This window comes from Myodes glareolus, chromosome 14, assembly GCF_982192425.1.
Source record: "Myodes glareolus chromosome 14, mMyoGla1.1, whole genome shotgun sequence".
In the NCBI taxonomy this organism is placed as follows: Eukaryota; Metazoa; Chordata; class Mammalia; order Rodentia; family Cricetidae; genus Myodes; species Myodes glareolus.
In genome coordinates, this window is record NC_142039.1 from 14537390 (window position 1) to 14563462 (window position 26073).

A 26073-nucleotide genomic window follows, 5' to 3' on the forward strand; every position below is an offset into this window, starting at 1 on the left:
TATTACATATTTTATGGACTTTTCTCTGATTTTAAATTTGAACTTTCTGCTGTGTTTTATAGCTCATCTTTTCTGATATACTATGGTCCTCTTAAAGATCTAACTAAACGTGAGCTTGTGTGAAAAGCTAAGGTGATTCTGCTCTCACTGACGCAGTATCTTCGAGAATCTGCTAGAGAAACTCACTAAAGCCTCCCTGTGTAGACTGGAGATTGATTCTTGTCTTAGGGGAATGTCATAGAATCTCCCTGCAGGAAGGAGCCTATGGGAACTGCAAAGTAGTCAGGGGGCAGAGTTCCCACAGGGCCTTCTAATGGGGATGTAGCAGGTAAGATGCAGTAAGTAAATGGACTCTTTCAAGAAGGAAACTTAACTCCTATTAAATTGAATGGAGAATTTTTCATGCTTAGCCATCTGAGCTTTGGCAGAACAAAACCTTTAGATCTGCAGAAGGGAATATGCCCTGTGGGCATGGGTCTCCAGCCCTCTCTCTGGTGCCTGTGTTGACAACTTCCTAACTCACTGCACAAGAGAAAGTCCCATGAAACCATGCTTAAACTCACTTTGTCTTTTGAATTGTTCCCTTTAGTATCAGAAAGTAAAGCTAGTTCTTATTAGACAAGGCTGCATAATGGATGATAATGTATGTTCAGTATTCTCTTTGTGGAGGTGACTGCTCCTTACTTAGCGCATTTCTCTCAGACCCACAAGTCTTCTCATAAAATGTGTTTGCATATCAAAAGGCTGCAAGGTAGCCAAGCTGAGCAGCCTGGCATTTGCCTGCTTAGCTTGCTCTTTTCTATCATTTTCACTCGCGATTCTTTGTCTTTTTTTCATAATTGGGTTTAAGGATGAATTGCTTGGAGCTTTTTCTTAATTTCTTCTTTGAGAACTAATTATGAGGTTAATATGCATTGGTACAGAACTGTAGATTTTAAATTAATACTTTAGATATTATCTGATATCTTTTTAGGTATTATTAGATGACCTTTTTGTGCATTTTACCTAAGTATGGGCTAACCATTGCTAATCCAATATAAGAAAAAAAATGGTAGGAACATATGTACTCTGGAAACTTTTGTCTTCAAAAAAACAGGGACTAAATTCTTTTTAAAGTCATTTTAAATTTTCTTTCAAGGTTGGGGTGATTTTTATAGTTTTGATTTTGTTCTGGTTTGGGCTTATAAAAATCTCTCTCTCTCTCTCTCTGTGTGTGTGTGTGTGTGTGTGTGTGTGTGTGTGTGTGTGTGTGTGTGTGTGAGACGCACACACACACACAGTCTCATCTTTGACTTTTCCTATAATAAAGTACTTTTTTTAATCAGGGAAGAGCATATGAATACAATTACTGTTTAAACAGAAAATACATAAAATACGTTTACTTTAATGCAAAGGAGAAACAGCACAGTCCTCTTACTTGTTCCTGGGGTTGGGATGCCAAGAGGCTGGCTTCTCTGTGGCGCTCTATGTAGCGTTAGGAAGAGCACTCACTGTACATAAGTGGGAGGGAGATCCTTTTTGAGGTGATTTAAAATTGTCCAGTTCTGTTTTAATGAAAAATAAGTAAAATGCTTTATACTGTTAATGTTTAGTGATGTGAGAAAAAAATCATTTTTATGTATCTTTAGTTGTTAGATAAAACTCATGAAGATTAATCCATGAGCATTCTGTAATAGTTTGTGTCTGTATTTTAGCCTTGTTTAGTCATTCCATCCATTTGTCTTAGATTTTACTATTTCTGCTAATGTTTACATTTCATAACTTACCCACTACAGAAAAGGACTAGATTTAAGACATGTATTTATTTTTTAGATTAAATCATAATTTTGTGTGTCTTAACATTTGTCTTCCAAAATAAATATAAAAATAATTTTGAAAATATTGAAATTCCTTGAAAGTTTGATGAGAAGTCTATACAAATTAACCATTTTCAATTATTTGAGTATTAACAACATGTATTGACCAATAGCCTCCCTAACTACTTGACATATTTTAGGCCAATTCCCATTAGCAGTTTAGGATTCTGCTGTCTCCCTCATCTGTTGTCTTAAGAGAGTTCAAGGGATTGCCTAAAGAATCCGAAAGTATCTGCCCCTCCTGGGGCCTTAAAGCTGTCTGTCCTGATCAGTCTAAATTTCCCTAGTCAGCAGTTGAGTCCACAACTCTGGCTATTTATTGAGGAAAAAAAAGAGTATAGTCATTCGAATTTATTACAAGAAATAGATTTTATGTTATTTTATTTATATATAAGGAAATACCTTGCATATCTAATGTATTCCTGAATGAGCCTATTGAAATCTTAGTCGACATTTTTGGTCTAACTTTGACATCTTTGGCTATGTAACTACCTATTCTTGTTTTTGTTGTTGCTATTGGTTTCTCGAGACAGGGTTTCTTTTTAGCTTTGAGTCTATCCTGGAACTTGACCAGGCTGGCCTTGGAGCTCACAGAGATCCGCCTTTCTCTGCCTCCCAAGTGCTGGGGTTAAAGGCTTAAAGGCATGCACCACCACCACCCAGCCTTGTTTTGTTTTTTAATTCTTAACTTATTATTCATGTTAAGTGGTGTAATTTGAAAGATTATTTTCTAGATAAAAGCAGTCCAAATATAGTAGCAGTCTTGGTCTACAGGAGAATCATTTTACAGTCGGTACCTTGGACATTAGCAATGAAGCTTCTGGCTTGACTGAAAAAATAGTTAAAGAGGGTTGCATGTGCACAGTAGTGGAGAAAAGGCTCCTCGCCACTGAAGCTCATCCCCTCAGACACGTCCTCCCTTTGCTGTGTATGCTTCCCCTTGTACATGTAGAGTTTAGCACTGTGTGGAAGAACAGCCTCTAAAGACTGCTTCTATCCTGATGACTTTGACTTTGCTGATACAACAGGATAAGGTGCCACACAGCAATAGACATGGCCTGAGACTTTTTAGGTTATTAGGAAAATGAAAACTAAAAAGAAAAGACAACTAGCTTTGATAGTTTGTGTTTTGAGGACATTTAATGATTAATTAACATCTAGTTCTTGATATTTCCCATGTCATTTTAAGTATAGTTAACAAGTATAGAGTCAGTATAAAATAGATTATAAGTCAGTATAAAATATATTATAAAGTGGCTTTAAACTTTTTACTTCAAACTGAAAGGTCAGTTCTATATTTGTATTTATTGTCTGGAGGGACCTAAACGGCAATATAAAATGTCTGAAAGCTTAAATAACATTTTTTATAGGTGTAATTGTTGCATTGGGTAACTTTCTGGAGGTTCTTTGATTACAACAGCAGATTCTTCTTGATAATGAAGAAAGGTGTGATGAGTAAATTGCTAGAGACCACCTCAGTTACTCTACTAGCACCCTGCCAACACAGGCCTTGTAGTTCAGCACACATTTAGAACAGGTGAAGTTACATTCTAAAAAGACTTAGTGCAGTCAAATCATTATGCTGATAGTACATAAAGTACTGCATGAGAGAGACACATAATTCAGATTCCTGACAGTAGGATAGTGGGTATTCCCTTCATCTCAGTCCCTGCTTCTCTGCTACAGAACATCACCAGTTAAGTAACTGGAAATGGTCTGGATGGTCTTGAAGGCTGTGTTGTCCAGTAATCCCTGCTGACTAGCAAATGGGCTGAGAAGAAACGATTCACCCTAACACTGCTATGGTCAAAGCATCCGTAGGTCATGTTAATATAGAGATTTTGTTTTAGAACAATAATAATTTTGGTGGTAACTGCAACTGAATTTGTCAGATTCTTGTGTTTGTGATGTTTTCCTCCTGAGAGAATCTAGAGTTTCATTGTCTCTCCTATTGAAACTTTTTCCTAAATGGTTAAACTAGAGATGAAAAAATACAAGTAAGTGATAGCTTGAGTGACATAGAATTACATCATTATAATCCCTTTAATTAGAACTCAGTGGAGAAATGGGAGATTTGAGGGTGAGTGCTATATATTTGATCCTTATTTTAGATGGTAATTTTCTTAAGATAATTAAATATTTATAAAAATGTCTTACGTAATATTGTTGGAGGAAGGTGGCTGCTTGTTGGTTCCTGGTCACCTGGCTAGCTTAGACCCAAAATAATCACACAGAAACTGTATTAATTAAATCACTGCTTGGCCCATTAGCTGTAGCTTCTCATTGGCTAACTCTTACATATTAATTTAACCCATCTCCATTAATCTGTGTATCGCCACGTGTCTGTGGCTTGCCATCTAAAGTTCCAAGCATCTGTTTCCAGCAGCTCCATGGATTCTCTCAGATTCCGCCCTTCTTCCTCCCAGCATACAGCCTAGCTTTTCCAGCCTAGTTCTGTTCTTCACTGCCATAGGCTCAAAGCAGTTCTTTATTCATTAACCAATAAAAGCAACACATAGACAGAAGGACCTCCCACACCATAATATTTTTCTCTTTCATGTATTAGATTGTGACCTAGACTGAGTCTTTCTTTCTTTTTTTGAAGGGGGGGGATTGGTTTTTGGTTTTTCGAGACATGCTTTCTCAGTAGCTTTGGAGTCTGTCCTGGAACTAGCTCTTATAGATCAGACTGGTCTTGAACTCACAGAGATCACCTGCCTCTGTCCCCCAGTGCTGGAATTAAAGCTGCGTGCCACCTACACCTGGTTGACTAAATCTTTCTTTACCAACTAATAGATGAGCCAAAGTAAGAATGAGGGACTGGAGAAGAAAACAGAGAGACTGTGGGTGTGTGGATTGAGAGACTGGAAATATGCTAAACGTGAAGGCCAGAGCTCTTATAATAAAATATTAGAAGTCGAAGATCTGAGGGGTAAAGTCCTCTTCATACTTACAAAATTATTCAGGGAAGTTTTGGTTTAGTTCCTTGTTATGAAATATGAAACCTGAGAATTATAGTTTTACTGAAGTATTTTCTTTTAGGATTATAAAACACACTAAATTAAATAAGATTCTTATTTCTGTTCAAATTTGGTGCACAAATACATTGAATATTAACCTGCAGCCTAATTTTCTGTGTGGATCCCTTAGCCACATGGGTCTTTGTGCTAGGGACTGTGCTTCTTCACAGCACTTTACCCAATAAGGTTGCCAGCGGGACCAAGAGAACACAGTGTGCTCTTTTGTTCAAGCTAATATCTTGCTGGTTTAGCATGGAATATGCTTTTATTTCTTGATGCTTGGAATTTAGACATCAGGTAATTTTCTTTTCGTTTTTTCTTATAACACTGGGAAGTTAGTGTAACCCTTCTTGTTCCCTCAACTTTACAAACAATAATAATACATTTCTCAAATTTCACTTGATGAGTATTAACAAGATGCTTTGTTTATATTACCCACCAGTTCATTCTCCTTAATGGATTATTCTGCTTGTACTTTTACTTAAATACTATTTTACTTTTTTATTATAATTTGTTAATTTATAAGTATATAAATTTGTGGAATGCAGAGTAATGTTATGGTTTATAAACACACTATGTAATAATTTAGATCAAGTTAGTTAGTGTCTATGACCTGCAGTTCTTATCATATGGGGAGGATAGTTAGATTTACGTCTTAAGAGTTTTACAGTGTGCAGTTGTCTATGTCTGTACTCATCATAGTATGGACTAGAACTGAAAAGGACACCTTCCCTCATTCTGGTTCTTCCTCCTTGGATCCCAGGTCTCCCCAGTCCTCCTAACCCCCAGCTCCTGTAATCAACTTTCTAGTCCATGCTTCTGAGTTCAGTTGTAGAGTTCACATATCAATGACAAGAAGAACGAGTTGCCTTTCTATGCCTGGCTTAATGTAGCGTAATAGTTTCCAGTTCTGTGTGTAGTGATGGAAATGGCCAAGTTTCTTTTTGCAAGACTGAGTAGTATTCCATTGTGTGCTACATTTTTTTTGATTTGTTTATCTGTTGTGAGATGTTTGACTTGTTTCTTTAACTTGACAGTTCGCATGACAGTATAGACAACTCTTTGACCTTGAGTCCTAGGGTTGTACCAGAATGAGATTGCTGGATTTTCAAAGAACTTCTGCACAGTTTTCCATAATGGCCAGAGTGTTCTGCATTAATTCCTTACTACCATGGCGGAGCTCATTTTACCTCCTTGCATGCACTTGCCTTATTCTGACAGTTCTAGCCATATACTGCATTTCCCTGAGTTATATTACTAAACTTTTTTTTCCTTTTCTCATAAATTCCATCACCTTTTGTGTGTCTCGAGAAATGTCTATTTGTTTACTTTCCTACTTTTTAAATCAAGTTTTTGTTTTCTTACTACTAAGTTTGGGATCCTTATATATTTAAAGTAGTAATCCTATATGAGATTGTAGGGCTTACAAATATATCCTCATTAGGTTTTAAATTTGATGTGATCCCCTTTGACTATTATTGGTTTTGATTCCTGGCGATTTGGGTGAGAAGATAGAATCACTGCTATGGTCAATGTCATTTAATTTTTCCCTATTATTTTCTTCTAGCAGTTTTATAGTTCTTGTTGTTACATTTAAATCCTAATCCGTCTTGAAGTAATGTTCATATGTGATGTGAGCTAAGGGTCCAATTTCATTCTTTTACTTGTGAAAATTCAGTCTTCTCTACACTGTTAGACCATTCTCTGCCTATGAATAGATTTTTAAAATTATTACTTTGCGTGTGTGTGTGTGTGTGCGTGCACGTGTGCATGCACACATGTGCACACACACAGAAGTCAGAGAAAAAATTTTAAGTGTCCATTTTCTCCTCCCACCATGTGATTCATGGGATTAAATTCAGGTTGCCAATCTTGACAGCAAGCTCCTTACTCACTGAGCTATCTTGATGGTGTTATTTAAAATCAGTTGGCATTCTAAGATTAATTTCTGGGCTCTCTGTTCTGTACAACTGTCTCCTGCCGCACTGTTATAACAATACTATACTGTTGGCCACATTTGTTCTTTGTGCTCCTGATTGTTTGACTATTCAGACCTTTTGTGGCTCTTTTGTGGAAATTTTAAAAATGTTTTTTTCTATTTCTATGAAAAATGATGGTAGAGTTAATAACTATTACATTGAATCTACAAATCACCCTAGGAAGTATGAACATTTTAACACTGTTAATTCTTCTTCTTTATGGCTTTGAATAATAACATACCAAGAATTAAGTAACCTAGGAAAAACTAATTTCCTTGATAATTACAACTATCTAGTTTATGAAAAAGTGAAAACCCCATGAATCCAGCACTGCCCTGACATCAAGAGTAGACAATGGCACCACAGGAAAGGTCAAGCAAGGCTGTGGACAGGAGGCCGGGGGACGAGAAACTTAGTTTCCAGTCCAGGAAGACAAATGGAAGGAAAGGAGGGGAGGCAGGAAGCCAGTGTTCTTGGTGAACATAGATGCAGAATTTCTCAACAAATGTGAGCATATGGAATTCAGCAGCACATAAAACAAAGCATCCACTATGACCAAGTACATTGTGTTACAAGAGTGTTCCAAGATAAACTAATCAATAAATGTGACATATCACATCAAAAGAATGAAGAATACAAACTATATGATTATCTCATTAAATGTGGGAGGAGAGGCAAAAGTATGTGACAGAATTCAGTATGTTTAGATGATTGAGAACTCTCACTAAAATTTTTAAAGAAGGAGCGCATCTCAGCGCAGTAAGGACCATGTACAAGGAGCCCATGGATTCTCAATAGTGAAATACTGAAAACTTTTCCTCTGAGCCGTGGAAGAGAACAAAGACGTCTACTCTCATTCTTGGGTTTACCACAGTGTTGAATATCCTTGCCAGAGCAATGAACAAGAGAAAAGGCACCCAAAGAGGAGTAGAGCAAGTAAAGTCACTGTGCTGATGATGTGATCTTACATAGAAAATACTACAGACTTCATGGAAACACTGTTGAAGCCAGCCAACAATTAGAGTGAAGTTCAGAAAGAAGTGTTCCTATATAGCAACAAGTAACTGCCTGAGAAATCAAGGGAACAGCCCCAATTTATAATAGCTACCAAAAATACCCAGGCATAATTAAAACAAGGAGTAGAAAGATCTGTACACCGAAAACTGTGAAACATCAATGACAGGAATTAAAGCAGCAAATACATGGGAAGACGTCCCTTAGCCATGAATTGGGAAAAGTAAAGAGTTTGTTTTTTAGACAAGAAAATCCTGTTATTTTTTTTCATCCTCTCAATTTAGATTATAATTTTAAGTAATACTTAGAATTCTATGGACTATCTTAGAGTACATCAAACTCATCTCCTCATCACTAATTGATACTACGAAAGGTCAAGTGGAACAGGTGAATAGGAAAAATGAGTGTTCGTTAGCACACAATTGGTTCCGCTGCTACTCTGCTCGTGACCAGGAGGGCACTTGTGTTCCTCCACTGGCTCACAGACCTACAGAAGAGAACTGAAGAAAGAAGGAAGGAGGGCTAGGAGCCGTTGAGGGGGTTAACGATTATACTAGAATAAATGCAGAATATGGGCAGCTAAGCAGTAATGCCTCCAGTGTTAACAGTTGCTCCCTGAATCTTGAGAGCTGGGGTACAATCCTAGCTTTAGCCAAGAGCAAAGGCTATATTGGTGATGAAAGTTTTAAGAAATATTGTTTGAAAGGCTGCTGATAGGGCTTAGTTAGAATGCTTGGCTAGCATGCAGGGAGCTCTGGATTCAACCCTAGCATGTTATAACTAGAAGAGAGGTGCATATCTGTTATTCCAACACTCAGGAGGAAGATGCCAGAGGACCAGTTCAAGATCAAACTCAGCTTCATGAGTGTGTGACTCTGTCCAAAAATAAAACATTGTTTGAAATAAGTAAGCAAACATAATTCACAAGTCTCTACTCTCTACCAAAATTACAAATGCATTTTTCCTGTGACCCAGTAACCCACTGTAGATCTCTCTTATAAAAATAATTAAGCCTACATAAAATTATACCTTCACGTCTGCTTGATGCATTCTTTTTGATAGCAGAAAATTAAACACAGCCCATGTATCCAGCAAGTAAGGAACTAAATCATGAATTCAGAACAGCATTGAAAATTAAACCAAAGAAGACATTACTTGGCGTGTTCACATGGTCAGAATAGCAGGAAATGCAGAAAAGGCCTCTGGAATGGAAAGCAGGAAACATAATTTATATTACTGAATCGTTCAAATTAGCAAGTCCTCTTTCTTATTCATCTTTTTTTGGAATACATAAAAATAGGTAAGGTCTTGTGCAATTGCTATGTTTTGATTCTGATTCCTAATTTTTCATAAAAACGGAACATGCCATTCGATCCTGAGGAGGTTAGACCTCAGGGTCAGGTGAGAATTCACTTACTGCTTCTTTTAGTTCTTCTTCCATAATGAGATAAGGAAGGGTGAGGACAGAAGTTAAGAGCAATTGTCCATAAAACATTTTAAAATTTATTATTTATACCTCACATCTGTTGTTTTCTGGTTTGATTTGGTTTGAGATGGTCTTGCTGTGTAGCTCTGGCCGAGGATTTGGGATAGTGTGAGGTGACCCCAGAACACAAGTACAGGGAAAAGCCTGAGAGAAGCTGTGACCAGACATCAGCTACAGGGCCCTTGGTTCTCCATTCCTGTCCGTCAGAACTGGGATTTCACAATGGAAATCACACAGTGATTTCAGTGAAGCTGTGTGAGGAAATTACAGCAGGAGAGCACTGGGCTTCTGGGTGCTGATGTGCAGTGATGCCCACTGTGCTGAAGAAACTTGATTTATGAGGGGGAAGGAGTAGCTCTGCCATCGGATGTCTGCTTGGCAGCTAAAGTAGATATGCATGTGTTACGTTCCACTTACAGAGTAGCATTTATCATCACAGTATAATGTGTGATTGTCTGTATTAGTCTTTGCTGTTAGCCCAGTCTCAGTTCTAATCCCAGAGTTTTCATTCCTTGAAAACTAGAGTATATTCTGTTATATTTTCTCTTAGTTTTGATTTGTTGAAAATTAGAAGATATTTGAAGTTATACATTTCTTTACATATACAGTAATATAAAACACACAAATTATGGATTCTTTGCATACTGTATTTTATATCAAATTGCCTTTATAATGTTGGCATGACATCCTCTCGATTTTCTGTGGGTTAAGTGTCATTTCCATCCTTCAGAAGTAAAAGCAAGCACTAGAGAGCTGGTGGGTTCTCTGGCCACTCGCATAGGCTATAATGTAGCCCGAAGACTCTGACTCCAAGTGTCACCATTTCTCCACCTCGCCCAAGTGTTTAATGTTAATATAATGATGTTGCAGCTGACTGGCAGTATTCATTTTATTTTTTAGGATATGGCTTTAGTTGCCCCTGAGGCGCCTTCTGAACAAGCCAGAAGAGTTTTTCAAACCTATGATCCAGAAGGTAAAGTATCCTCTATTGATACTCAGATACTCAGATTTTATTCAAAAGATGAGATGGATTACTAAGTGGAAGATGAATGTGTCAATTCTTAAAAAAAAAAAAAAACTTAGAGGAAGTGATAAAATGGAAAATAGAACACACAGGACTGTGGCTGCCATCAAATTCTGGCACTGAACAATTGTGTTTCTTGGGATCCTGAGTTAAAGGTGATTTTTCTCTTTGATACAGGATATCAAAAGACAGGAGTCACCTAAGTAATAGTCTTTCTTATTAACTGATCCAAATGAACACTGAATAAGCAGATCAGGTGCTAGAGATGACTCAGCAGTTAGAGCATGAATTGCTCTTGCAAAAGATCTCCGTCTGGTTCCCAGTACCCTGGTCACTCCAGCTCTGGAGTATCTAACACTTCTGGCCTACACACACACACACACACACACACACACGCAGTAAAAAGTAATTGAAAAAATCTTCACGTGGAAGAATATCATCCTTCTGACCGTGTGTTTATTCTACCAAATGAGTTCTGAAAACTTCACATGTATATCATTTAACTGTCTACAGTTACTGTTACCTGAGGAGTCTCAATGGCCTTTTGTTTCTGTAGTGAAGAAAACATGGTGCCTTAACCCTGCATCTCCCTCCGTTAAAGACAACTTCAAGTGAACACCTTAAGTTCTGTTGTAAATTCACATAAAAACTAAGTTGTTAGGTCAGGGCATTCCTTCAGAGCTCTGAAGAGCTTCAGTTGTTGTGTTCTGTGTCTTCTGCTTTAAGATCTTTATTCTTGCAAATCTGCCCCATTTCCTCTTAGCAAGGCTCCTCTCTCAGGCTCTGCTGGTACTGCCTCATCAGGAGCAGGTTGGTTGTGAGTGAAAAGACAGAAAACGAAAATCCATTGTTGTTTGGAGGCCACTTGTTTGTTCCCGGCTGCTCACACCCGAAATAACCACACAGAAACTGTATTATTTGCAATACTGTTTGGCCAATAGCTTAAGCATATTTCTGGCTAGCTCCTATATCCTATACTAACATATCTTCATTAATCTGTGTATTGCCACAAGCCTGTGACTTACCGGCAAAGTTTTGGCATGTCTCTGGCTCCATACCTTCTCCCTGACTCCGCCTCCTTTCTCCCAGCATGCAGTTTAGTTTTCCCCACCTAGCTCTATTCTGCCCTATCAACAAGCCAAGGCAGTTTCTTTATTCAGTGGTATTCACAGCATACAGAGGGGAATCCCACATCAATCCATTTCAGTGCTTAATCCTTAAACTTGATTTAAAAAGCAGTGGTGAGAAAAGAAAACTCATCTTCATCAAGGCAGATCCTGTATGAAAAGTATTACCTAGTAGAGGAAGAAGAACCCATTTCGCTTGCTTGGTTTTGTTTAATACTTCAGTTTATATAGCCCAGCCAAACAAACTAACACACATACAAATTTGAAGATGAAAACCTTTTTACTTAAAATTTTCTCTCTCTAGTAGAAATTTGAATTATATTACTTGATATGGATTGTATTATATTCCTCACAAATATACTCAAGTAAATGAATGAATTTTGTGCTGGCAGGCCAGCCACCACTGATAGCACTTCTATGAGACCATATCTTGCTCCTGCTTTTTTAAAAAATTTATTTTTATTTTGTATTTATGTGTCTGTGTGTATGCCAAGTGTATGTGAGAATACCACACACATTCAGGTATTCTCTGAGGCCGAAAGAGGGTTTCAAATGCTCTGTAACAGGAATGACGAATACTTGTGATTCATCCAGTGGGAGTCCTGGCGAAGGAGCAAGTGTTCTTACCACTGAGCTGCTCTCCAGCCACTACATATCCATCTTCTAAATATAATGGAGACTGCTGTGTGTTAGTAACTTTACAGCTTAGAAAACATTTTACCTCCACAAATTAGTTGAAACAAACCGTGCCACCATGCATGTGACTGGAGATTTTACCTCCACAAATTAGTTGAAACAAACCGTGCCACCATGCATGTGACTGGAGATAGGACTCAGGGAAGTATTTTCTATGCTGACATAAGGAACTGAACTCAGCTTCCCAGCACCCACATAAAAAATTAGCCATGGTGTGTGTACTTGTGTTCTCACTGCTAGGGAAGCAGAGAGAACCTAGGAAGATCCCCGAACCTAACAGACTGGCCAGACAGCCAAGCTGAATTCAGTGAGAAAACCTGCCTCAAAAATAAGGTGGAGACACCCACCACCCATCTCTGACCTACACACACATGAATACATGCACATACCCACACCAGTACCCACAGAAACTGTGCTATGAGTCTAGAAGATAGATTATTAACCTTTTTGCCAAGTTGCTAAACTTTGTATGCATCACTTTCAAGGCTTCATACGTATTTTGTATTTCTAAGAACAAAGAGTAGATTCTAGGTATTCTAAAGCATCTAATGTAGACCCCTCTGTACATTACCAATGTCTTTTTTACAGCTACGGTCATAGAAATGCTCCCACCATTCTAGAGTTGTTGACATTAGACTGCTGCTAATAATTTGGTATTGACTTTCCTTTTTCTTGAACAATTACAGCAATCTGTATTTTAGATTTTCAGGATTATAGAAGCCTGCTACTTATTTTGATGTCAAACAAACTTTTAGGATCAAAAGTATATTTTTGAATTGTTAGTTTCTCATTTGGAAATGCTATCAAAATTTTAATCTTAGTGATGCTTTATTATACCACTTTAATTACTTGATAGGGTTTCAGGATTAAATCACCAATTAAGAAATAACAATAATAAAAACTGCTCAGAACATAATGAGAATGATTTACCAAGCAGCAAACCCATATGCATGTACTTTTAAGGAAGTCTATAGTTTTTTGGGTTTTTTTTTTTCTTCCACTTTTTTTGTTTTTCGAGACAGGGTTTCTCGGTTTATTTCTGACTGTCCTGGGACTCAGTCTGTAGACCAGGCTGGCCTGGAACTCACAGAGATTTGCCTACCTCTGCTTCCCTGAGTGCTGGAATTAAAGGTGTGCTCCACCACCGCCCAGCTGGAAGTGTAGTTTTATCTGTTGATCATGTTGCGGATCTGGGCTTTGCTCTCAGGTACATGCTATACTGGGATTCTACAATAGCAATAAAATTGAAAGAATGGAGCTAGACTGATGAAAGTGTCCGAACAGGGGCAGCAGGGAGTCTTACGTTAGCCTTGCTGAGATGCAAAGTGTGAAGTAGAGATCAGTGATAGCCAGTAAGCACAGGGGCCTTTTCAGACTATTCTTCCTGTTTGCTGGTGGCCAAAATCTGGTTCATGATTAGAGATTCTGAGCTTGGAGCTGTGACTTTATCTAAACAAAATAATTTTTTCTCTATTTTTTTTTTCAAAACAAGCTTATAGGCTTGAATGTCTTTGAAGGTGCTCTCAAACAGTTACTTAAGTCTTTTTTTTTTTTAATCTGTTTTTTTGAGACCGGGTTTCTCTGTGTAACAGCCCTGGCTGTCCTAGAACTCCTCTGTAGACCAGGCTGGCCTCAAACTCACAGAGATCCTCCTGCCTCTGCCTCCCGAGTGCTGGGATTAAAGGTGTGCGTCACCACCGCCCTGCCAGTTACTTTATTCTTTAGACCTCAAATTATTTGATGCTGGACAAGTTGTAGTTACACTAGTCCTTCACATTAAAATGTGAGCATTTTCACTTATCACAAATGACCTGGAGCATTTTAGTCCAGGTCAGTCTGTCTTGAAAAGGGTGAAGTACTGCTCAGGATGATTACAAATCAAGAGGTCTTTCTATAGCCCTGACCTCTTTCCTGCCCAGTAGACTATGAAAATAGGTATCCAGAGTGAGCAGCTGCTCACTTTATCTGTAGTTTGTTACAGGAGTAGGACTTTCAGACAGGGTCTCTTAGAAAGTTGTCTAATTGCTGAAAAAGACATTAACTATCCTACAGGCATTCTGTTTGTATCGTTAATTTTGGCATTGCTAGAGTTTGGGTCACTTTCTATACTCTTTTGTATATATACACACTACCATTTTAGTTATTGACATTTAATTTCTTTAGATTTTGTTTAATTATCATCAATTATTTCAATATTTCTGAATTTGTTAAGATTTGTGTCCCAGGTTTAGGTCCATTCTAGAGAAGTGTCTGAGCTGCTGAGAGGAAATGTGTATTCTTTGGTGGCTATCTGTAGGTGTCTGTTAAGGCCATTTGATGTATGATGTCATTTAATTCTAATGTTTCTGTTTATTTTTTGTCCAGATGGCCTGTCTCTTGGAGAAAGTGGGCTATTAAAACCACATACTATTAGAGGATTAATGATAACCTCTGTCTTTAATTCTAGAGGTGTGCTTTATGAAATTGGCCGCCCCAGAGTTTGGTGCATTATGTTAAGGATAGTAATTGTGATGTCCTCTTGGTTGATTGTTCTCTTTGTTATAATCAAGTATCTTTCTTTGTTCTGTCTGTCTGACAGCTTTAGTGTGAAGCCTGTTGTCAGATATTAGAATAGCAACGTCTGCTTGCCTGGTCCCATTGGTTGGGTACTTTTTTCCATCCTGTCACTCTAAAGTGGTGCCTGTCTTAACATTAAGTTTTCTTGTAGACAACAGGTAAATGGATTTTTGTCTCTTGATCCAGTTAACCATAGTGTATCTTTTGATTGGGGCTTTGAGACTGCTAATATTTTAAATTATTAATGAGACGTAATATTTAAGGCTATTAATGAAAGGTGTATATGGAACACAGATATTGTGTTGTTGTGGTTTGTGTTTTTGTTGTTGGTAGTGTTCTCTGTAGTAACTTGGGGTTTTTTTTAGTAATTATTTGTTAGTTTTCTTTTCACAGTATCTTGTCTATGCTTATTCCCCTCTTTAGTCCAATGTATATGTTGTATTTTGCTTAGGCTTGGTCTTCTGGATATAAAATTTTTAGACTTTGGTATCATAAAGTATTTTTATTTTTTCTTCATCTCTGACAGATAGTTTTGCTGGGTACAGTAGTTTAGGTTGGCAGCCCTGGTCCATTAGATCTCCGATTGCATTTCTCTAGGCTCCTCTGGCTTTCCAAGTTTCTTCTAAGGAATCAACTGTTCTAATAGATTTTCCTTTTTATGTAATTGGCAATTTTTCTCTAGTGACTTTTACTGCTCTTTAAGTATGATATGTCCTGGGGATTTTCTGTTCTCATCTTGTCTATTTGGTGTTCTATGTGCTTCTTGTATCTGTATGGGTTTGTCTTTCCTTAGTTTGGAGACATTTTCTTCTATAATCTTTTTGAAGATCCTGCCTATGCAATTGACCTGGGATTTATCACCCTGCTCTATTCCTTTGACTTAAAGGTTTAGTCCTTTGGTGGAATCCCACATTTTTTTTTTGTATGTTAGGTATGTGTGTGTGTGTATTCTTTAATTTTTCATTATCTGCTTGTTTTGGTCTGGTTTTTCTACTTTATCTTTGGGTCCTGGAATTCTATATTCTGTTAGATTTGTTCTACTTCTAAGGCTCTCCCTTGTTCTAATGAGGTCATTGAGCTTTTCAATTCCATCCTCACTTCGGCTTTTCTTTTTAATGTTTTATCTCTTTATTGAATTCAATTTTCAAATCCTATATTGTCTCCACTATTTCCACCAACCTTATATATTTGGGTTGGGGGGATTAGTCAGGTGTTTGTTGTTTTAAGTTCACTATCTCTTAAGTTCGTTGAGCTGGGTTTTTTTTTTGTTGCTGTTGTTGTTTTGGTTTTGTGGGGAGGGGATGTTTGTTTCTGTTTTTATCTTCTTAAGATTCCTTGGAATCTTTAACGATGTTTATGATTCTTCTTTGAAATCCTATGTTCTGAAGTTCATGTAGTTATTTCTCATTGGAGAACATCTCTACAGGACTGCTGGATTTGGGGGACTAAGTACTGTCTTCATCTTTCATAATTGTATTTTTGCAATGAGATCTTCGTATGTGGACTTCTTTTGTTAGTTTTGAGTCTGATATGGAAACAGTAGGTTTGGACAGAGCACAGGATGTATGAGCCAGATTGGGCCTGAAGGTTGGATTTGTCTTAAGTAGAATGAAGTCAGGTGCCCTGGGAACTGGACTGGCACACAGGATGTGAGTTCTGGTCTAAGTCTTGAGTTGGGAGGCATACTTGGTTTAGGAGAGATGCATGGAGCAGACCACAAGGTGCACGGAGCAGACCACGAGGTGCACTCACCTGGCTAGACTCTGGTTCAAGATGAACAGGTTAGATGTGAGCTGCAAGGAGCCTGCAGCTGATGGGCAGGTGGTATGCTCCTACATGGAGCCTCAAGTTTAGGGTCAGAACATCCAGTGGTGTTCAGATGAGTCCTGGGCATTGAAAGTGGGTTCTGGGCTAGACCTGTGGGTTGGGGAGATTGAGGCAGACTAACTTTGCTAGAGCCTGCCCCAAGATGTGGAGGACCCTGGCAGGGCAAAAAGTTTTCTATACTGTTTGTTTAAACCATAAAAGGTTTTTTGTAAAATTGTCATTGTCAGCACTTAGCTCTTCTGTGCATACAAGCTTTAGCTCTTTTTTGTGGGTGTGTCCTTGTTGCTGTATGGGGTTTAGCGTGATTTTTTTAAATTGAATTCTGTAGTTATTTGTTAGTCTAAGCTTGTTTTAAGTTTTTTTTTTTTTTGTTACTGAGTATGTGGTCAATTTTTGAGAAGGTTCCATGAGGTTCTGAGAAGAAGGTATATTCTTATATGGAATGTTCTATAGATGTCTGTTAAGCCCATTTGAGTCATAACATCTGTTAGTTCTCTTATTTCTCTACTAATTTTTTTGCCTGACTGACCTGTCCAATGGTGAGAGTGGAGTATTGAAGTCTACCACTATTAGTGTGTGGGATTTAATGTATGATTTAAGCTTTAGAAGTATTTCTTTTACATATGAGGGTGTCCTTTTATTTGCAGCATAGATGTTCAGTATTGAGATTTCCTCTTGATGGATTTTTTTTTTCTGTGACTATTATGAAATGTCCTTCTTTGTCTCTTTTGACTGATTTTTGTTTGAAGTCTACTTTGTTAGATATTAGGAAAGCTACACCAGCTTGTTTCTTAGGTCCATTTGATTGGAAATTTTTTTTTCCAATCCTTTACTCTGAGGCAATATCTGTCTTTGAGGTTGAGGTGTGTTTCTTTTTCTTTTTGTTGTTGTTGTTTTGTTTTGTTTTGTTTTGTTTTGTTTTGTTTTGTTGAGGTGTGTTTCTTGTATGCAACAGAAGGATGGATTCTGTTTTCATATCCAATCTGTTAGCCTGTGTCTTTTTATATGTGAGTTGAGTCCATTTATATCAAGGAATATTAATGACCAGTGATTTGCTATCTCCTGTTAATTTAGTTTTCATTGTTGATGATGTTAATATGTGTGTTTTTTCCCTTTTTTGGGATTTGCTGCTATGAGATCATCAATTGTCTTTGTTTTTGTTAATGTAGCCTACTTCCTTGGGTTGGCTATTTCCTTCTAATACTTTGTGTAGGCCTGGGTTTGTGGCTAGGTATTGGTTATATCTGGTTTTGTCATGGAATATCTTGTTTTGTTCTTCTGTGGTGATTGATAGTTTTGCTGGATATAGTTACGTTGTCATTTTAAGTGGAGTTTTTATCCATTTGCACGTTTGTGAAACTGCTAAAAAATAAAATAATTTAACTTCAAGGTTTAACTCTATTTTTTTATTTTTTTATTGCTTTATAAATAATACCATTCAAAATTTCCACTTCCTCCCCTCCTCCCATTCCCGCCCTGCTCCCCAACTCACCCTCCACCCTCTCCCTCCAGTCCTAAGAGAGGGCAGGGTACCCCGCCATGTGGGAAGTCCAAGGCCCTCCCCCCTCCATCCAGGCTTAGGCAGGTGTGCATCCAAATAGACTAGGATTCCAAAAAGCCAGTACATGCAATAGAGACAAATCCCAGTGCCATTATTATTGGCTTCTCAGTCTGCCCCAATTGTCGGCCACATTCAGAGAGTCCAGTTTGATCACATGCTCATTCAGTCCCAGTCCAGCTGGATTTGGTGAGCTCCTATTAGATCAGGCACACTGTCTCAGTGGGTGGACCAACCCTTCACGGTTGCTCATATTCTCCCTTCTTCTGGTCTTCATCTGGACTTTGGGAGCTCAGTCCAGTGCTCCATTGTGGGTCTCTGTCTCTATCTCCATCGGTAGCTGGACGCAGGTTCTATGGTGATATTCAAGATAGTCATCGGTCTGACTACGGGACAAGGCCTCTCCTCCACCGCCCAAGGACCTAGTTGGGGACATCCCTGTGGATACCTGGGAACCCTTCTAGAGCCAGGCCTCTTGCCAACCCCAAAATGGCTCCATTAAGATATCTTCTTCCCTGCTCCTATATCCATCCTTCCTCCATCTCAACCATCCCATTAACTGTAGTTCTTAAGTAGATTTTTTTTTTATTTTCCTTGAAGATAAATTTTTGTGTCCCTAAGAAAATTCATCTGTGCAGGTACCTAGCAGTAGTAAGCTCTATAGCAAAATCATACATAGTTTCTCCACCCCTTGGGCTCCTGTAATGTGATCTTCTCTTCCCCATAACCTGATCAGAAATGTTCATATTCCACCTTCTCTTTAATATTTTTCCAGATAATGGATTCATAGCCGACTCCCTTCTGGAAGATGTGATGAAAGCCTTGGACCTCGTTTCAGATCCTGAGTAGTGAGTGGATTGGAAGTGATCCCAGGCAGGGGTGGGGTGGTGCTAAGCCTGTATAACAAGACAATAAAAATTTAGGGGAAAAGCCTAGCCCAATCTGAGAACAGATGAACATGTCTGTCACATGTTGATATGTGTTGATTCTTCACTCTCCATTGACTGTCTCACTTCTTAAAATCAGTCTTTTACTATTGATTTGAAACTTTCTCTCTCTATAAAGACTTCCATTTTTGAGATTTTATATATGTCATTTCATTGAAAATAATGACCTTGCCTTTGTTTCAGATCACAATCTAATGGCCTCCCTAGACCCCCTGACACTCAGAGCTTTGCGTAGAGCACTCAGGTGACAGGCAGACCTGGGAAGGCTGTAGTAGTCAGGCCCCAGCATCTTCCAGGGCTGAGGATGTGTCACTGAGCCTGGCTAGAGACGTCACAGAGATGTGACCTTCATAGAACCTGTACACACACACACACACACACACACACACACACACACAAAACTGTTTTACCCCTGAACACATGGCTCAGATTCCATTTCTAATAAAACACAACAAACAAAAACTCTGGAACTGACCTAGTCTAAACACAGACAGAGGAGAGAGAAGACAGACAGACAGACAGACAGACAGACATCCACCAAACTCTGAGAATGGTCTCCTGACAGACTTCCCAGGAAGGGAGTCCGTTGTAGCCCTGTGCCTGGCCCCTGCTCTAGCTGTCCATCCCTAGAGAGCTTGAGCACAGTGACTCCATCCACTCCACCTTGAACCTGGGGAAGTATCTTGGGGAAGGTGATCAACCCAAATTCCCTGTAATTCCCAAGCATGCTTCTTTGCATGTTATATAGTAGGCTAACTTTAACTTGTCATTTGAGATAGCATTGGGAGAAGAAAACTGACAGTTTTGAAACCCTTTAAACTGCATTCCCCTTCACTTTGCCTCTTGAGTGTCATACATCACTCTCCACCAGCCTCTATTACACCTAAATGGCAAAAGCTATACAGAACTTGTTTACTTCCCTTTGCTGCTAGACCAGCAAGGGCCATGCCACTTGCTGTGATTCCCTGGACTAAAGCTCTTATGTCTGTAGCCTTCATGTTAGATTTCCAAGAATGTTAAGCATCTATCTTATTTAGTTCTTAAAAGTAACATTTTGAAGATTTTTTTTATTATTATCTGATGTCCCAATCCTCTTGGCTTGTTTCTTTCTAACTCCTAGAGCCGAAAATAGATTTTGAAAAGTAAATGCTCCATTTGATTGTTGAATTCATGCATACCTAGGACACAGAGAGAATCTGCCTTTGGGAGGTTACAGCCTGAGTTTATAAGCCTTGGTTTTTAAATTACTTTACCTAATAAGGAACAATATTCTAAAGTCACCGTCATAATTTAAATTTTAAATAGTAACAGATTACTCTGATTTAAAAATAGCCAAGTTTTGGCAAATTCGATGCCATTTCTGTGTATTTGTCATTAAAGTTCTAAAAAGAAGAGCTCTTAGGATTTTGGCTTCCAAATGTGTTATAGTACCAGCAATTGAGTCATGGGAGAATGGACTATTTTGTGGGTTTGTCTCCTTTGGTATTCACTGTTTTTCTTTTTGTCTCCCTATAGTATAAATCTCATGAAGAACAAATTAGATCCAGAAGGATTAGGAATCATTTTGTTGGGTCCATTTCTTCAAGAATTTTTTCCTGATCAGGTAACAGCCAAGAGAATCTGTGTACTCGTTTGCTCTGTTAAATGATTGTCTGTGAACTGGACTGTTTTTTCCTTTTCCTAAAATGCACATGTGAGACTGAGAAAACACCATTGCATAAAAGCTTCTCATGCAGAGGTCAGAAGGACATGTATGAGCCCATGTGGCAGTGTAGTTCTTAGAAAACATGCATGTGTCAGTACAGTGATACAGTGCCCAGAGGGTGTGTGTGTGTGTGCGCGCGCATGTGCACACTGATATAACTACGCACCCCACTCAGTAGGTGTTGCGTAGGTGTTGCTGTGCAATGAGTCTGTGTCCTGGTTCAACAATGTAGTCCTCAGAGTATGTGTGTCTTACAGTGACATGTGTGTGGTACATGTGCTGGCATAGCCATGCAGTCCTTGATTTGGAATCTTTGTTAGTACAGTGATGCAGCTCCATAAGGGTGCCAGTGGACCAGTACACTGTGCAGTACTCGGAATTCTGATGGGTGTCAGAGGACAGTGGAGTGCTAAAAAAAAGAAGGATGAAATTAGAAGCCCATGAAATAAAGAGAGACAACCCTCTGTCTCCCGTCCCTGAGTTCATTCTTGTGAGACTGTTGGTTAGTGTGTGTCCTGGGACAGTGGCACAAGAGGAAAGGGCGGGCGCTCTGTAGCGAGCCTGCATTGCAGAAGAGAGGTGAGCAGGATAGCTTTGTTCTTAGTGGAGTGGTGCATGTCTTCTATTGATTTTGCCTCAGTTAACAGGGCTGCTAGTTCTCACACTCCTGAGTTGTGCTTGCATTGTGGCAAGCTATTTCTATATTCTGCATCTGCCCTTTATCCTAAGTGAGGCGTTTATCCACTGAACTGAATTATTCAGCTTAACAATCATGGTCATGTCATCAAATAGCATCTGTATAAACTGTCCCAATAGAAATGCCGATTTTGTTCAGCTATTGTAGAAAAAATGTAGTTGTTTAATTTTGATATGTTGTTAATTTGATATCTTGGGCACAGGTCTGACTTGAACAGAGTAACTGGCATTACTGGCACTCAATCTTAGCAGTTAATGCACGCTTAGACAGCATAGGTTCCTTTTGGTTATTACGAGTAAAGGTGAGTGGTAAAATTCAGGAAACAGCCAATGCTATCACAGTATAGTAAATTGAACTTTTTAAACTTTGGCAAATAATTTATGAAAAACAACAACAAAAAGAAAACACTTTCAAACTTCTCTTTCTGGCATTGGTAAGGCAGGCATTATTGGTGTCCAGTATGTCAGTATCCCAACCACTGGGCTTTTCTGAAAGCTCCTGTCGCTGTGTTGGTGGATGGTTAATTTTAGTATCATAAAGTTTGAAGCAGTACTTGAGGCTTGTTATATTTCAAGAAGGTGCTGCCAGGACATTACTAAAAACACTGCTGTGAGTTTACAGTGTGGAATACTCATGTGAGGGTAGGGACTGAAAACTGTAGTAGAAGACAGTTCTCAGCTCTTGGCTGCATGTGTGTTAATTACAAGATGATGCTTAATGTTAGCATAACTTGTTAGTTTGAGGAATTAATATTGTTTTCATATTTCTGATTCTCTGAGGGTTTCATACGGTGTGTTTTGGTCATACTCACCCTAGCTCCTCTCCTGAGCTCCTCCCAGATCACCCAGTTGTGTGTCCCCGTTTATGTTTTTTTTTTTTATTTAATAACCAAGCCATCGACTGCAGTAAGAGTTACTGTCTTTGTGGGACAAGAATGTTCTAGTTCCCTTCTTTTCTACAGGAAACAGACCTTTCTCTCTGATTGGTGCTCTTGAGTCCGTCTTACTGTTTGCTTTCTTCCCTGTGACTCTGAGCAAAGTCTCATTGTCTCTGTGGAATTCATATTCTTTCCTTTCCTAACATATGTGACCCCGCTGTCATTTTCCTCTGGAGCAGAAGGTTCTCACAACGTAGTGTGTATGATGTAGTTAGAAATGCAAACCCTCAGGTCTCTTTCTGGGTCTGGTGAATCGGGAGCTCTGGAGACAGAGCACAGCAACATTGCAGCACCTCTAGGTGACTAATGGAGGTCTAACTTAGAGCAGCTTCCTCACAGGAGACCTTTCCCACCTCTGCCTATCCACTCCCCTATGCTCCTTCTTCCTTCCTCTCTGACCTAGTGGAAGGACATTGCATTGTTAGGATGTAGACGCTAAGCAGAACTTAGTTTAGTGAGACCAGGAGGAGCAGCTATCTTCAGTAAGCATATCCTGTATGCCTTGTAATTGAGTGCAGTTATCCCCCCATTCCTAGAAAATGTAAAAATGTGCTTGGTGTCATTCCGCTGTTACATGACTGACCCAAGAGCTAAACTAGGTCTGTCGTCTAGCCCCATAGGCAAAAGTACTTCCTGCTTTGCCCTGCCTTTGTCCTGTTTCTGTGTGCCAATTAGCTATACTACCCTGAGAATACAAACAGGATTTAAGTGAGAATGACTATTGTTAAGTTAAAATAAATTGTGAATCAAGAACAAATTACTCACCTAAGTAAGCAGAGTGACTCATGTGTGCCATTCAGGAACTAGTCACCTAAATTCAGGTTGTTAGAGCTTAAATTTTAGTTGGGAAATACTAAAGCAAATGTAAAACAATGTAGTCTTCCAGAATAACAACCCAATGGTATAAAGTCATGTGATGTTTATTCTCAAATCATTCAAACAGCTTTTTCTTAATGCTCCCATAGTAGTAGAGGAAACTTTACAGGAAAGTTAAGATTTGGGTCAGGTCTTAGAAAATGAGAAAGGGGCATTTTAGAAAAAAAAAATGTGTCTTGCATGTCCAACGCACAACTCAGAACTTAGGGGTCAGACTGAAGGGCAAAGTAAGGCCTCTGCTGTTTTGGAGATCCTTGCTTGCTCTTGGCATAAGTGAAGAAACACAAAGCTCGTAGGAACTGGAAAAGTGAGCTGGGAGAAGGGGAGCCTAGAGCAGTGCCCTGAGCCCTTCCCAGAGTCCCCCCCACTTTTCCTCCTCGCAGCCCACCTCTTGCGAGGAGCTGAAGCAGTAGTTGCCAGCAGTTCACTTCCCACCAAGTAGAAAAGATCCTGTGGAGGGCTCTGGCCAGGAAGACAAGCTGCAGGGATAGAACACTGCCTGCTGAGAGTCAGCTAGGAGCCCAGGCGCTTTGAGTCTTATTAGGCATGATATGTTTTGATTTCTGTGAAATTATATTTTTAATTGAAACTTCTGATTCAATACTGTGGGGCAAACTGAAGCTATTGGTGCATGTGTGTTTGTGGTTTAGTAGAGGCAGTGTTGCTTTGTTCCACAGCAAGAAGCAAGTATTTGTAGTGATGTATTTTAGGAGGTATTTGTTAGGAACTTGTCCTTTTTAGTGTAATGTGCACATCCACTTAGAGACATAGCAAGTATGGAAGAACTTGTGCCGGTCAGGGCTTCCCTGCTTCCAGAAGCAGCTGTTTCCTTTCTCAGCCTTCCTGGCAGTTAACTCCATACAGGTTGTCTTTACCAAGTGATCCCCCAATAACAATAAAGATTTAAGGGATTTGCATTTTTACATTCATTGCTTATTAGAAATTGCTTATAAAAAGGTATAACTTAAAGTTTTAATAGTCGTTTATTTATAATAGGGCTCCAGTGGTCCAGAATCTTTTACTGTATACCACTACAATGGATTGAAGCAGTCAAATTATAATGAAAAGGTATGAGAATTCATTTATAATTTGTCTTCAGCTGGATTGTGTCTGAGTCTCCTGCAGTTGCTACTTAAAGTGTTCCAGAAGTCCCTCTACTGCCACACAGGTCAAAACTGTCTGTATCCAATTTGACTAATACATAATCTGCTTTCAAGCTGTACATTGAACTATGGGGCAATAATTTCACTGTGACAAAATAGCTATGTCTACTATATACACAGTGTTACTCTAAACTGTGGAGGAATTTCCAGATCAGCAGTTCTGGCTAATTCACAGAAGGCTTTTATTCATTCATTTAAATGCAGAAGTAGATAGCACTGAGATTTTAATTGAGAATTTTTTTAATTTACCAAAATGGCTTTATTGAACATTTACCTAATGTATTTAGTCTTTAGTTTCATATGGCCCTCTGAAGTCTATATATGTCTGCTCTGTAGAGGGGCCTAAGCACAGGTAAGCAGCTTGTCCAGAGCCAGGAAATGGCAGAGCTGGGATTGAGAATTGTGAGTATAGCCCAGCCCAGTGCCTGTGCTTTTAGCCACTTTGCTTTGCACCTCTCCTTTCTAAGCTGTTGAGCAAGGCACACAGGTGCCATGTATCTGAGTATTCTAGCCTCGTTCAAGGCAAAAGATTTGTCTGAGCACTTCACCTTTTTGAATGAAATGCCACCTTTGTGTGTTCTTGTGGCAAGTCTTTGTGTTTATTCAGGGAACAGCCACAGTAGGTTTAGCCAATATTAGGAGGAATGAGGCCTTTTCAGTTTGACCTCATGCTGCTTTATAAGTATCTAATTGGAGGGTGGCTATAGCAAGTAGATCATAGGTTAGATGCATTACCTTATAAAAATGAAACTAAAAGGCTAAAATTTATTTTAATAACAAAATATAAATTAAAACCTTTCATATGTTCAAAAATCTATTCACCAATTTATTGCCCTCTGTAACAGAGAACAGTCAGTAAGAAGCCCTGATGATTTCATACTGTGTGTTAATGAGTGCTTCATCTAATTGTTGAAGTTTTGCCTAGCTTCATCATCACTAAATATTAATTCATAGCCACAGTCCCTGTAAGGTAGTCAAATATTATCCATATTTTACAGATGAGGCCTCTGAGACAGGGAGATTAAGTGACTCAGCCAGAGTCACACAGCAAGTCATTGACAGAGCAGGGATTGGAACTGAGTTCCTGATTCCCAATCCTGTCCTTGGTCTGCTTGGCCACGCTACCTGTATATAGTAAGTTTACAAATCATGCTTGTGACAACCGTCTGACATACTAACACAAGATCAGAAATCAAGGCATCTGGAGTATTAACATGACATACTGTGTAACAGTTGTGAAGTAGCACATGCACATCGTTTATATAGAAGTGTGAAGTCCTGAAGTTCTGCAGGGTCTGGAAGTAGGGCTGAGTACTCAGTTAGGTACCACTCAAGATACCAGGAAAAACAGAAGAACACTAGTCTGGGCTGCAGCCACCAGGCAAGACATCAAACACTAGTGGAGACCACAGAAGAGATCACATTGTTCTGCTCTGATGCTGTGCAACTGAGAAACAGGTCCTATATCAAAATATATTCCTTTCAGACAACTTTTTAGAAAGTGGCACTTTTGCTTTGCGGTTGAAAAATATGAGTTGTAATTTTAATGTGAAGAATGTATTTCACTTTAATGCCTTTGACTTCCCTAAAGAGTAAAGTTTATAA

At 38.9% G+C, this 26073-nt stretch overlaps 1 protein-coding gene across 6 annotated transcripts in view; it reads left to right on the forward strand.

The window, feature by feature from the left end:
* The window catches only part of Mindy3 (MINDY lysine 48 deubiquitinase 3), a 73326-nt gene that overhangs the window by 45317 nt on the left and 1936 nt on the right, over positions 1-26073 (forward strand). For 4 of the 6 annotated variants that reach the window (XM_087896354.1, XM_087896352.1, XM_087896356.1 and 1 more), the window contains 4 exons: positions 10256-10328; positions 18919-18991; positions 20606-20693; positions 24302-24373. In XM_087896354.1, the coding sequence (XP_087752480.1) occupies positions 10256-10328; positions 18919-18991; positions 20606-20693; positions 24302-24373 (306 nt within the window). The remainder of the gene's footprint in view (positions 1-10255; positions 10329-18918; positions 18992-20605; positions 20694-24301; positions 24374-26073) is intronic. The other 2 variants (XM_087896357.1, XM_087896353.1) reach the window with 1 other exon arrangement.